At 41.3% G+C, this 14,392-nt stretch overlaps 1 protein-coding gene across 3 annotated transcripts in view; it reads right to left on the minus strand.

Moving 5' to 3' along the window:
* Window positions 1-14,392, minus strand: part of BCR (BCR, RhoGEF and GTPase activating protein) — a 104,239-nt gene that overhangs the window by 41,480 nt on the left and 48,367 nt on the right. For 2 of the 3 annotated variants that reach the window (XM_019472267.1, XM_009279984.2), the window contains exon 2: window positions 10,275-10,459. In XM_019472267.1, coding sequence (XP_019327812.1) covers window positions 10,275-10,459 — 185 coding nt within the window. Of the gene's footprint in view, window positions 1-2,916; window positions 2,949-10,274; window positions 10,460-14,392 lie in introns of those variants that run through there. The other variant, XM_009279986.2, reaches the window with a different exon arrangement.

A 14,392-nucleotide genomic window follows, 5' to 3' on the forward strand; every position in this document is an offset into this window, starting at 1 on the left:
AAGCTAAAAAAAAAAAAAAAAAATCAACCAAACAAAAACCCCACCTGTTCTCAGTGTCCTGTTTCTAGAAACACACAAACATAAGACATTAAAGAAAATTTTATTTACCAGCAACTGATGTTAATTAGATTGTTTACAGGTGTTAGCTTTAGTCATCGAACTGTGGTGCCTCAATTAGCTACCCGGACTTCTTCACAAAATTCAAAACACAGAACTTAAAAATTCAGAATTTATCCTCCTAAACAAATCTTAGGGACCCTTGGTTATGTGCAATTTACCCCCTCCTCCCACAAGAGTTCTCTGTGATCTTAGTCCAAAGCCACAGTTCTCTATGCAGACAGGATCACTTCCCCTGCATCTACACAGATGCTCATGAATATACAGCAGTTACAGCCTGACATTGCTGTTAAGATGGCTGTTCTTTCTCTCCCTCTCTACTATTCACTAAATTATTTTTCAGTGCCAGCTTGCACAATGTCTATTTTTAGTTAGAGGATAGAATAATCAGCACTGCTTGGAATGCACATGCTGAGTTTCTTATTGGGATTCCATGAAGGAGTTCTTAACCAAAACAACTGAAGACAGAGAGGGAAAAAAAAAAAAATACATTCATGGGCAAATGCACACATCAAGGGAAGACTAACATCAAGTGTTAAGAGAAGCAGTAATCCCCTCTGTTGAATTTCAACTATCCTTCCTCTCAAAACTGTTACCTGAAAAATGTTTAACCTGATAAAGTGAAACTGAATATTTCCATAAACTCTGAAGAAAATGTGGTTGAACAATGAAGGCTATAAATAATGAGAAACACCCCCCTTCTACAGAATCTTATTTCCAGTTCTTTTTATTTCTGTCATTCACAGAAATGGCTTTTTACAATTCTTGCAACCTTTTTATGTTGTTAAATGTCTCTGAGAATAGAGTCAGTAGTTGGATCTGAAAGGATAGATACTTTGCAAGGGTTTTGGGTAGGTTGTTTGGGGCTCCATCCTACTCCTGTTAATATCCAGAGGAACCTTCAGCTATTGATTTCAGCAGCAGGAGGACTGGCTGAACATAAAACCCTTCCACAGCTGACAAAAAAGCTCCATTTAGTTTAGGGTCATATGCTTTGAACCCTGCAGATGTATATATGAGGTTCATTATGCAGAGAAGGTATCTTGGCTATAGGTAAGCTTACAGTAACTATCACATTCTAAGTGTGACTTTGAGCCTACACACCACACAAAGAAAGAAATGGATCCTCACGCTCCCAGATATTTCTGGACTCAAGTCTCATTAATAACCATCCTGATTTTTGAACGGTTTCATTAAATTTCACAAGCTATTTTCTAGACTAAAAGACCTTGCAGCAACTACTTTATAAAAATTGTGAGGTGTCAAATACCACCATCACCTCTTAAATAAAAGTAGCAAACAGAAGCTGTTCTAAGGAAACGAGTAAAATTTACTTGCATGTCAGGTACTACATGGAAAGAAGAACTTGTCTCTGAATCCCATCCTTCAGTGAGGTTCAGCAAGAATCACAGTGCCTTTTAAAAATCTTGAAAGGGCATCTCAAAGCAGCTAGGAATTTGTAATTCAGCAGTTGTGGTTAGATTTCAGAAAAACACCAGTGACAAACTACATCGTAAAATGAATGCTGCAACAGATTCTGTGCATCTACAGAGCACCTGTGTGACTGCCTGTTACAGCTCAATCAGAAACGTGCAACAACATTATGACTATTCCTTATGATTTCTGTACCAGTAGTGCCTGGATATCCACCTCATGGACCATTTTGCAAGGCATGGTACATACACGTAACCAAGACAGACAGCCCCAAGATGTTTAACAAAGATTGCCTTCATCCAAGGAGGCAGGGATGTAGCTGTCTTCATGAAGCTCCCAGCAGCCCTGGTGCAAGAAAAACACAATACCTCTTGGTTTCCAAAGACTTCTTACAACACTTACAAAAGAAAAACACAGCTTCACAAAGAAGCATTGAGAAAAACTAACAGTGCTCTAAAGTCCCCACTGCTGAGGATGAGGTAACTGGTCAATATTGACGCAGCACTATAATTATCTTTAGCAGGTTCTCTTGGAGGAGGTGAGGATTTAAAAACCAGCTGGGTATGTTTGTAACATCTGTAAAGAGCAGCACACAATGACAAGTTATTTAAATGATTCAAACTTCCCCATCATGACAGTGGCACAACAGTTTTCCTTATAGCACTGAGAACAGTTTTCCTCTTCACAAATAAAAGCTTTAATTTACAAGCCAGTTTTTGCTGGGCACTGTCAGCTGACAGAGACAGCATTTTCTGCCTGAATGTTAATTTCCTCTCTTTTTTTAAAAGAGATGTGCTTTCAGAGAGACAAACATCTCCCAGGACACACTAGAGGCCTTCCTTCCTGGCCGTTACCACAAGGTCACTTTGCAAAGCCTACAGTATTGTCCTAACCCTTTTTAATAGGAGCATTTTCCAACCGTGATGCTTGCAAAACTCTAGCCTCAGATGCAGCCAGACAGGGCAGGGCCTAGCTGCTTTAAGCTACAGTACAGCAGTTGCTGAGGAAACCCTCAGGGGAGTTTATCCAACAATCACATAGCACATTACAAGGTTTCCAATGCAGTACCTCAAATTTACATACAGATTCCTCATATGTGAAAAGATGATCTCCTGCTGTTCCTGCTGTGTCAGGGATCAATACGACACCATGGCGCTGCTGTCTGCATTGTGCTGCCACTCTGTATTTCCTCCTGAGAGCCAGTGCCCTGACATGAGTTTCCTGCTGAGGGAGGCCTTTTCTGACAATGTCATCTGGGGCTGCACTGAGCAGCAGCTCTTGTTGCTAGATGAACGTCTGGAAAACAGCCCCTGTGCTTCTTCCGCCTCAGGGTGCTTTTTAAGTCACACTTGTTATGAAACTTACTCCAGGACTGAGAAATTCACTGGGAGCTGGTGCCAACATCAGGAAGAAGAGGAGCAAGTTTATTATTTGGTATTACAACATTCCTCACTTACAGAACTGGGAACAGGCTCACCTGCTCACCCAAAACAAGACAGAGCAATTAGCAGGCAGAGATACTGCGAGACTGTCCTTCCACTCTCCCCTTGCAGCACGCCAAGACATGATGCACCCAGTGCCAAGGGCATTTTCTGCTTTGCCCATACCCGACAAAAAAGGGAAACAAAGAGCAATGCTGTGACCACAACAGCCTCACTGACTGCTCTGTTTCTGCACTCCAGGAAGAAGGGCAGTTAAGAGAGGGAACATCCTGGGCATAGGTATCAAGCTCCCCACTGGTTCAGGGAGACCTGCCAAGGCCAAGGACTCCTTTCCCCTACCCTGGCAAGAAGGAAGCAGTCGGAAATCTTTGAGCTGCTTGTGGCAAGGGGAGGAGCTGGTACCACATCTACCAGACCACATTAGCTAGGGGAAAATACACCTATTAACCAAAGTGCAGATGGGATGTTCCCAGCAGGATGTGGGAGCAGCCTGTATTGGCAAACTAACCACCCAGCAGGGAGTGCCAGGTGGTCAGCAGTCCATCCCATGCTTCCTACCCAGCTTGGTTAGCCCGTTTTTTACTTGTACAAGTCTGACCGGTATTTCATGTTCTGACCCTGTCCCCACCTCTTTGATGTCAGCATCCATTTCTAGCCTTTCTCCATTGCCCTTACATCTTTTGGCTACCTCTCTACCCACACGTTTCAGAATAAATCTATCTTACAAGACTATCACAGGGCAGCAGCCAGAGCATTCCTGTCTGTCTGCCATGGGAGCTGTGAGGACCCAACACCCAGCCAGTTCTGAACAAGTAAGCAAGAAATCAGTGCTCTGCTCCCATTCCTCATGAACTACATTTGGGAAAAAAAAAAAAAAGAAAAAAAAAAAAAAGAAAAAAAAAAAAAAGAAAAAAAAAAAAAAGAAAAAAAAAAAAAAGAAAAAAAAAAAAAAGAAAAAAAAAAAAAAGAAAAAAAAAAAAAAGAAAAAAAAAAAAAAGAAAAAAAAAAAAAAGAAAAAAAAAAAAAAGAAAAAAAAAAAAAAGAAAAAAAAAAAAAAGAAAAAAAAAAAAAAGAAAAAAAAAAAAAAGAAAAAAAAAAAAAAGAAAAAAAAAAAAAAGGAAAGAAAACAAAAAGGGAGGTGGAAAGCAGTATAAAGGAAGTTTCACAAGTATCTCATGCCTATAAGGCTCTGGTGTTTTCTTCTCAACTGGGTGGTGCTTCTTGCTATTCCAAAGACTTAACAAACAAAAGATTGAGTCACAGCCGTAAGTGCAATCTTGCGACCTGAACCAAGGCCAGTTAGAGTGGTTAGAAGCACTGCAGATATTAGAGAGCGTGCATACACTGGCCCTGAGCCATGGCTGTTTTGAATGTGTTTACAGCTTGTCAGCCTAAGTACTTTAGTTTACTAACCAGGTTGGCATTGCATGTTGTATTCAATTACTGCAAGCCTGAGATTCACCAGCTCCAAGGATTAGACAGATTCAGCTCTTCCTGACTCTGTTTAAAGAACTCAGCGTTTTCTAGTTATTGTTTAAATTAACAGCAATAATTGTTTTCTTGCAAATGTTAGAAGAACGCAGATTAAGAATCTAGAAACCACAACACATAAGACTTTGCAAAGTAGTTGCTGGCAGCACAGCTCTGTAAAGAGAATCAGTGATTCGAAGTGGGCGTATAAAAGGCACTTTAACTCTCAGACCTTCCCTTGGTCCAGTGTGTTTATATGCTGTGCAACGAATGTGTTCAAGGGAGAGGTTTCCCATAAGGACAGCTCAGAATCTCATAGAGAAGCTGACAGCCTATGAAAGAGAAAAACTATTCATTTCAATTTTTAAAGTGTAAATATCTTTGAAAGCTTCTGCTAAACAGGCTGGAGGTGTCTCATTGTCCTGATGATATTAAACAGGGCAAATTCTGTAATCAAGCCAAATCATGCTCCATGCAGGGAGGGGAAGGAGCAGGGAGAGGAGCCAACATTATTTATAACATCAGTACTGGTGTGCCAGCTCTCCTCAGGAAGGGCTGTACATCCAGGCAGAGCCCTTAAGGAGCAAAGAGTTGGAGAATAAAAAGGAAAAGTTGCATCTGTTGGGGGTGGCGAGGGGACAGTGACAGTAAAACAAAACAAACAAAACCAAGTACTGAGAGGAAGAAAGGAGAAGGATTTGGAAATGCTGGAGAGGGAAGGGCAAGCTAGCAACAGTAGTACCTATAGCAGAGCAGTAATCCTACTTACTGATGTAGCTTCAGAGGTCAACTTTTCTGGACCCCCTTGGGACCAAGCTAGGGGAAGAGTCCACAACCTGTTCTGCCACAGCCCTGCTTTCGGCATAGCTGGCAGATAGTGAGAACAAAAGAACCTGGCCTGAGGACTGGCAATAGCTGCCAATGTTGCACCAACCATGGACTGCACAGCAGAAACGGGAAGAGAAATTCTACCTGGAAATCTTTCAGTACCAGCCAATTTCTCCTCCAAACAGAACAGAAAGTAGGAGTTAGTCGCTCAGCTTTAGCACTCCTGCCTCCCTGGGTGTGATATATACAAGAATTGGAGAGGATCTATTTTGGCAAAAAACTCATCTAAACTCTAGAAAAGTGACTCCCCTCATTTCCTGGGGCGGGGTGTGTGTGTGGTGTATGTGTGTGTGGAACCAGCTTTGCCTTTCCACTGGCTGCCCTGCACCCATCTCCACAGAGCCCCACACACGCCTTTGAGCCTGGCTTTGTTGGCAAGCAGATCTTGAAAGGCCTTTCTCATTTCTACTCTTCCCATCGCTGTAATCTCTCCCCACATGAGTAGCAGCAATAGGACCACGACGACTGAAGCTTCCCATCCTCTCTCAGTCTCTTTAGCCTCCAAGCTGCAAGCTACCCACTCCAAAACTCTTGGCAATAATTATTCTCCTGTGAAGGGTGTCAGTCACTAAGTTTCCAGCTGTCCCAACACTTTCTTGTGCCCCAAGAATACCGTAGTAAGCTCTCCCTCTGTCCTCCTCTACCTCTATCCAGGTATCTTCTCCACTTTTCACTTCTGTGGGGAAGACAGACACATTCTCTCTCTTTCTGGGAGTGAATTATCACTACCTATTACAAACACTGTCTGACACTTTCTGAAGCTACCAGCACTGTCTTATTTGGCAAACATTTGGGCTGACATTTTCCAAGACAGGTTTCCAGAATTTTTTGGAAGTTCAGTCACAACAGTTCAACTGTTACAGAAAGCAAGGTTCAGGAAAATTAAATCACTTCTCAAATTAAATAAACAAACAACTTAAGCATTAGTGGAACCTATTTCTCCCTTTTTCCTCTTTTCCCTGTAGGCTTGCTTCAGAGCAACAAAGTTTGGCAAAAGCATTGGCTTTATGCCAGGACATGCGTCAGCAGCTCAGCACAAGATTCTGGAAGAGCCAGAAGAGGGGGTACGACCTAGCTTGCTCAATGCAAACATTTGTTAAGGCCTCCTTACCACAAAAATGACGAGTCAGGGGATGCTGAGATCCACCCTACAAACACCCATGTTGATTATGTCCTCTCTGGGTCACAGAAAAAACTAATGCTAGTGCACCTCTTGTCACCCTCCTTGGATAGCAACAGGTGTTTGTGCAATGGACACATAGCAGGTGGAATATGAATACATAAGAGGTGGCTGAAGTGGTACAGTTTGGAGGCAGACCAGCCAGCATCTTTTAGTCTGCTTATATGATGCAGGTGGTAGAGAAGATTGGAAAACAGATCCCAAACAACAAGGTGTAGAACATCACAAACCTTCTGGAAGTCAATTGCAGCCCTCACTTCCTGGAACACAGAATGTGAGGTGCTGGGAGTTGGTCACCCTACACACTGAGGGAACAACATGAAGCCCCTCCACAAGTAGTCCAGGAGGTATCCCTTCATTCCCTTTTAGAAAGAGACACTGGTTTTGCCACTCTGCACTTTCTCTGTGGTGGCTGGGTACACCAGGTGGAACCCTGATGCGCTATCCAACCAAAGGCTATAGCTGCTATAAGGAGATGGAAGGACTTAGTCAAACACTTGGCAGAAAAATACAAAAGCCCAGAACAAGCCCACAAAATAAGTCAAAGCAAAACACCCTCAATATCCAGATAGCAACAACCCAGTCTCCAAGAGGAAGGCTGGTCTCATGGATACGGCAGATGAACATCACACCAGAAAGCATCACACAGACATAGCAGCAAAGTGAATTACTTAGAATTACATTAAAAAAAAAAAAATCATTGTTTGCAATGTTTTCCATTTTCTGGGTGCCTGACTGGTGTTAACTCTTGGTTGCAAGTGAAATTAAAGAGATTTACTTTAAATGTGAAGAAAACTGCATTAAAAGTCAGAACCTGGTTTTGCAGAACATTATGCATCTCACATTAAGCACCCAAAATTAGCAGACACTTTTCCTATAATCTGTCTGCCTTGATTACCTGTGGTTAGTGAACATACCATCCTGTTATCTCACAGAAACACTGCAAGGATAATTAAGACCTGTGTAGCATTCCAACTGTATTTGGAGTTAATGATCATGCCAAAAGGAAATGAGTACTTTTGTATCAGAGCAGAGTTTGCACAGTGTCCTGTAAATCAGGTGTACACATAGCTCCAGAGATAAAATATTGAATCCAGTGAGTATCATTCACTATATACACTGAACAACGCAGGAGCCCCATAGAAAAAATAGCACATGATTGCATAATTCAAAGTTATCATAAAGATTCAAGACAAGGCTACAGGCAAAAGGCAAGGCTGGATAACCATAGTAATTTCTTAACTTCTGAATGACTTCACAATCTTAATATTTTGTCAAAGTGGTGTATATAGTGCATGTGTTGTTACATACAGCTAACTGCTGATTTCTAGATGCTGGTCATAAAGATAATCTAAAATTTTCAGAAGTAATTCCAGGCACCTAAGAATCAAGTAAAAGGGCAAGGAGACAACTATAAGAGCAAACACATGTAAACAAAAAAAACCCCTGTTTTCTGCTAATCTAGTGTAGTGAAAAAGAAGAGACATACGTCCTGGTATTTCTGGTCCAAACACATTTTATGTGCTTGGCTCAGCATAGCGTGTTTGACACTTAGTTTTGTTACTGATGTCTTTTCCACTACAGCTGAAAACGTAACTACAGTAAAAGCCATCCAACAACACACGATGACAGGAAGTTTAATTTGTTTGGGAAATACTGCAACCATACAAAATTAGTCTCTTCCTCCTTGTCATGGATGGTCCTTCATGAGTGGCATTGTCATTTGTGGACTAATTACAGACAGGATCAATTGAAGTGGTTGAGGTTCACGATTAAAAGTCTAATCTGTATCAGGACACGTCTTTCTTTTGGAAGCCATAAAACATCTTTTTACAGTCAGAGAGAAGAAAGCAGCCATTTATGTTAAAAATTATTTTTAAAAAGGCAGCCTTCCAGCATTATTAAGGTAACTTTGACATTAACTACTGTTAAATGCTTATGAGGCAATATTCAAACAAATAAAGAACAAGGCAGTGTCTCTTCCAGGCCTCCAGTCACAGGCACTATGACAACTGGTTCTTTGAAGATAACTCTCAGCCATATGTAGTCACATAGCATTTTTCCTTCATCCTGAGAAACATAACCTGGAAATCTCAAGCCAACACTAAAACATTCTTGGAGCTTTTGAATTTACTGATGATCATTTCTTTATTCAAAAGCCTCTTACATATCACAAGAATTTTCATCTTGAGAGACAAAAAAGCATCTCAGAATTAATAGACTAAAGCATAAGCAGCTAACTAGATTCCATACTTTATAGTCAAATAAAATTAAGCCAACACCAACAACATATGTACTTGATAATGCTTTAAGAGATCTTGACAATGCATTTCTATAAATGAGAAAGAAGAACAAGAACACAGGCTTCTTAATCTAACATTCATCCTAGAAAAAGTAAGGAAGCATATGATATGGCACTAACCAATAAAGAGTAATAGAAGGATGTATGGAAGGAATGCTAAGTAGCAACGGTTTGTGGAATTTGTCAGACTCTTGAAATCGTTTTGATGCAAAATAAATAAAACCATCTGATAAAGGTGATGGTGTTGATTTTACATGTACACTGATATCTGTAAAATATCCATCTTCTTAATTAATATATTAATATTAATTAATAGGACAGAACAATATAAAGCCAACACAGAAGTTAAACTACTTAAATGACAGATTTCAAAGTGTCATTTACAATGTGGGAATTCAAGGTTGTTTGGCTACACTTTCTTAGGAATACAGTAGGAAGGAAGTGACAGTTGTCTTTGTGCTGTTAAGCATTTTTATGAATGACTTGGGGAAACCAGAAGTTTGCAGATGACAAAGATATTTAGGGAAACAGCAACTTGGGACTGAAGTGCTCTACAATCTAGGAAGCAAAAGGATAAAGAGAAACAAAGGTTGAAAGTCAAACGGATTAATTCAAGCTGAAACTAAGACATTTTTGACTGTGAAGACAGCAGAGTCAATAGTTATTTACCAAGGCAAGCAGCAGACTCTCTACCAAGACTATTGTAAAAACAAAACCAGAAATTTTCCTTAAGTTCCAAGCTATAGCCAGGCTACTGAACCTGAAGCAAAAATAAAGCAAGATAGCCTGAAGGTCCACATCAAACTACAGGTCAGGCTAGGTGGTCCCTTCTGAACTTTATAATCAATTATAGTAGATAAATAGATAGCTATTTAGTGAATAGTCAAATTCATTATAAGAAGTGGGCATCTCCCACCCAAAGTCACCATACTTCAGAACTGGCAGTTTTAATTCCTCTTACTCCATTTTCCCAGGGTGAAGGAAACAGATCTTATATTCTAGATGCTTTATCAAAGCCTTTAACCTACATGAAAATAACTCTTATTTTCCTTGTGAAAGGCAATGACAACCCACAGGCACAGATGTATAAACATCATAATGCAGGATGTTTTGTTCCAGTCTCCCTTCCAAAATATCTGGTATTTAGAGACCCTCTCAACAGCAATTAATCACCAATTCTCTCCACTAAAATTCACAAAGGGTGAAAAACTGAGGCTTAAAAATCAGACACACAACATTCATCCTTGAAGTTTAGGCTTAGCATCAGCTAGAAGGCTCAATTTAGCTTTAAATATACAATATCAATCAGGCACTGCTATAGTGTATCAGGTAGTCTGTCCTACAGTGCTGGTAGTCCCTGCCTTTGCTCCCTGTTAAAGCAGTCTGCCTCTTGCAAACCTACAAGGCTTTGCTCACTCCAAAAAGGCAGGAAAGGACTCACTGATTTTGTAGATTCCAGAGACCCTGAAGATAGGGTGTCTCGGCTGCCCCGACTCTTGGAACTGAGATGGGGTGAGGATGATGGCGAGTCATCAATATAGGGCATCATATCATGATGTCGCCTCTGTTCTTCAGCACGGTCTGCATCATACGCATAGCTAGGTGGCGTGCCACTGAATGAAGCATCTGTAAAACACAGGAGAAAAAAAATCTGTCTGGTCAGAGTCAAGCTGGACAGGAGACAGGCTGGTCAACCAAGGCACTGCCTGCCTCGCAGCTATTATAATTACTTATCAGTAAACCCAGAGTCAGTGATAGTTAAATATAGATCACGCGGAGACATAAATTAAACTCATGTTGTCACCAAACGTTCACTTCACTCATTCTAAGTCCTAAAAGGTAAAGTCCTTTCTAATGTCTAACACTGGTGTTCATTTAATTACAGCTCCTTCCCTCAAGTTTTCCTTCAAAAGCATTAGCATCAAAATAAATCCTTTTGCAAGCTCCACAGAAGTTACACAGTCTGGGTTTAGGAATGTAGTGGGTTAGGGTAACAGACCCTGTTTTTTCTGTAGAACAAGAACAGATGATGCCCCTGCCAGTTTAGCAATCATAGATAATACATAGCTCGGGGGAGAAACGTAACTCTTTCCAGACCTCTCAGGAGCAAGAGGACTAGGAAAGAAAAGTCTTACATGTCAAGTGAACCAGCCTACTGCCAAAAATAAAATCCTAAGAGGCCCTCTTCTATTGGCTGCCCCTCCTCCTCAATTTTGAGACTAACTCCTTAAACAAATGAACAAACCACCACCCTGCTCCCTCCTACCCTCCCCCCAAAAAACCCAACCAAAAAACAAACAAAAAAGGATGGTGGTATAAAGAGTCACATTAACCATTATTGCATTAGATATCAATGAACTTCTGCAAGAAAGATGAGTAGCAAAATTGGTTCTGGTATCTTTAGTAGCTGCATACAGAGACTGTTTCTGCAAAAATCTCTATTAAGGACACACACTGAGCAGCTCCCTCTACCATAGGTTAAAAGGTCTTCTACCTTTCTGCACAAAGAAATATACACAAAGGACCAAAATTTGCTTTCTGCACAGTGGCACCACATCACACACATCTTGCCTGAGACAAGCTGGAGACAACGTTACATACGAGTTACATGGGCCTGTGAAGCACTGTCACCTGTCGATGCCCAGAAGCATCCTGTGTGTAACAGTAATAGCCATGCATGGGCCACTGAACACAAAATGGTAGAGTTCCTCCTCTTTCAGCTACAAGTCACAAAATGCCACTCTTCTCCCAAAACTGAAAAATAACCACAGGGAGATAAGCTAGATCCACTTTTACAGTAGCAGGCGAGCCTTATGGAAGACAAAGCCACACACACACACAAAAAAAGAATAGCTTTTCTTTTCTGTCTTATAAGTTTAAAATTATGCATTAAATTCACACTTGAACACAAGTAGAACCAATTTTTACTTGTTTTAACAAATATCCAGGTTCTGCAAAAATAATAAGCAGCAGCTGCCAAGCATACTAATAATCCTGTTATACATCACTAAGGCAGGGTGGAGGAGTAACATTTTAAAGCCCACTTTCCTCCCTCACAGTAAACTCAGTTAAAGCATGACTCATTCCAGTAAAGGATGTGAACTTTGTGTGGAACAGAATAAAACTTGATCCATGTGGCTTATTCAGGAGGGAGAGCTGGTCTGGGGAATTTACGCAAACAATATACTGAAAATCCAACAATAAACTCACTGTAGAGGTGAGCCTCTGTCTCGGTTCGTACCAAATACCACCCAGCTAAATAACAGCTGTATACGAGGCCTTTAGGCTGCTGAAGTACCATGGCAATATTATTTTAACAAGCTCAATGAGTTTTATGTCACCCACCCGCTCATGGTATTACCTTGTGCTCAAGCTCTCAGTTCCTCAAAAGACTCATTAGATTGTGCAAGACCGCAGGAATGGGGGGGGTGTGGGGGGGGGAAGGTAGGTGGTACATGTTCTCTTGAAGGGATTTTTGTCTAGATGTTAGAGGTTTCCAGAGCTCCCCGATCATTTAGAAGACACCCTATTAAGCTGATTTGGTAAACAGAGGCTTTAAAAGGGAGTTGCTGAAATAAGGATGCTCAGTCACAAAGAGAAGAGATTTTTAGATATCCCAAAGTTGGATAATGTCTACAACACCTGCAAGCCAAACAAATCTCATGCTGGAATTTTCAAAGAGCTCTTTGGCTAAAAGAATGCAGAAGAGAAGACAGCATGGCCCCCACCTTGCACTACCCAAACAGGCAAGGAAACACTGAAAAGAAAGAGTAAAAATAGCCTCCTCACACACAAATGGATGGTCTTCTGTTTGGCTGGAAGGTTAAGGGACTGTTTTGACTCCAAAACCCAGAATTACAAGTAGGAAGGAGGATGGGTGTCTCCTTGCATCTCTGCACTATTTAGACCATATTAAAAAAAAAAAAAACCAAAAAAAACCCCTAACACCATATAACTTCAGTGGAGGAGTGCAGATACCAGTTTTCCATTCATCTATCCCTTGTGCAACTTTCTAACCCAAGAAGCCTGCAAGATATTACTGACAATTTAACACTGGTATTATCCAAGGAGGAACATCAGTACTGGGCACTTATGTAGGCTTCATGCCTTTGATCAAGGGTTCTTCTTCCTTCAGAAGTTTCTTCAAACTACTCTTATCCAAACCAGTTTCTCCTGCACGCATGCAGTAACAAGACCATGTTGCTGTGCAGAAATTAAGGCAGGAATATTTCTTTCACTCCCAATGCTCACTTTCAAAATTTATAGTTTGCTGCACTTCTGTTAAGGGGGGAGTGAATGCAGACTTAAAATATACTAGCAGAAAGGCTTGCAGTGAATCACAGTGTTTTCACTTTCCTCGCTTTCTCCTGCTAAAAAGCAGGCTTCACACTTCTACCTTCCATAACATGTTCTGTCTCCTACTGCACAGGGAAACCTTTATGTGAAACTGAAGGAAAGGGCAGGTGGAGGACTTGCGCTCAGAAAAGGAGATTTCTTCCTAGCTTTGCAACAAGATTCAGTCTACCTTTGAATCACTTTGTCTCCCTAGCCACAAAAATGAAAATAACACATCAACAAGGAATGAATCTGTCAGTGTCACAGACTGCCATGAGATCTGTGCGTAGAAAGCTCTATGCAGCATTTAAAACTTTATTTCTGTATCCTCCAGGGATCCTTCACACATTATAACTACTTCTAAGCTTTTTAATCCCTTTTCTTTCTATTATTGCTGCATACAGCACTGAAATCCACCTATGGAGATTTTCATTATCGCCAAGGCAGAAGGACCTTCTTGCTTTTATGCTACCATTTTTTCCAACAGAAGCAAAGTATTACTGTAGCCAGATACACTACGCAGAGTCTTGACACTAATAACAGAGGTAGATTTGTATCTCTGTGATTAACGAGACCACTGTTGCTAGGGAAACTAGGTTATTCAGATCTCTTAAACCCAGCACAATGCTGCACAGGCTGTTCAGGCTCCACCTGAGAGGAAAAAGACTAGAGCAAAGAAATCAGAGCCAGGAGCTCACCTGCTCATATACTTCCAGCTGCTCTGGGTGCTGCTATTGTAGATGGCAAGTGGAGACAGCAGCTGGGCCCAAGCAAGAAGGGGCAGACAACTCAAGAAGAGTACAGGGATCTCGTTAGGTCATGCAGAGAAGAAATGAGAAAGGCAAAAGCCCAGCTAGAACGGAATCTGGCCGCTGTCGTTAAAGACAACAAAAAAAGTTTTTACAAATATATTAATGACAAGAAGAGAGCCAAGGAGAATCTCCATCCTTTATTGGATACAGGGGGGAACATTGTCACTGAGGATGAGGAAAAGGCTGAGGTACTCAATGCCTTCTTTGCCTCAGTCTTTAACAGGCAGAGCAGTTATCCTCAGGGTACTCAGCCCCCCGAGCTGGAAGACGGGGGACGGCGAGCAGGATGAACCCCCCGTAATCCAAGAGGAAGCAGTCAATGACCTGCTATGCCACCTGGACGCTCACAAGTCTATGGGGCCGGATGGGATCCACCCGAGAGTGCTGAGGGAGCTGGCGGAGGTGCTCGCCA

This window comes from Aptenodytes forsteri, unplaced genomic scaffold, assembly GCF_000699145.1.
Source record: "Aptenodytes forsteri isolate BGI_AS27 unplaced genomic scaffold, ASM69914v1 Scaffold323, whole genome shotgun sequence".
NCBI lineage: Eukaryota > Metazoa > Chordata > Aves > Sphenisciformes > Spheniscidae > Aptenodytes > Aptenodytes forsteri.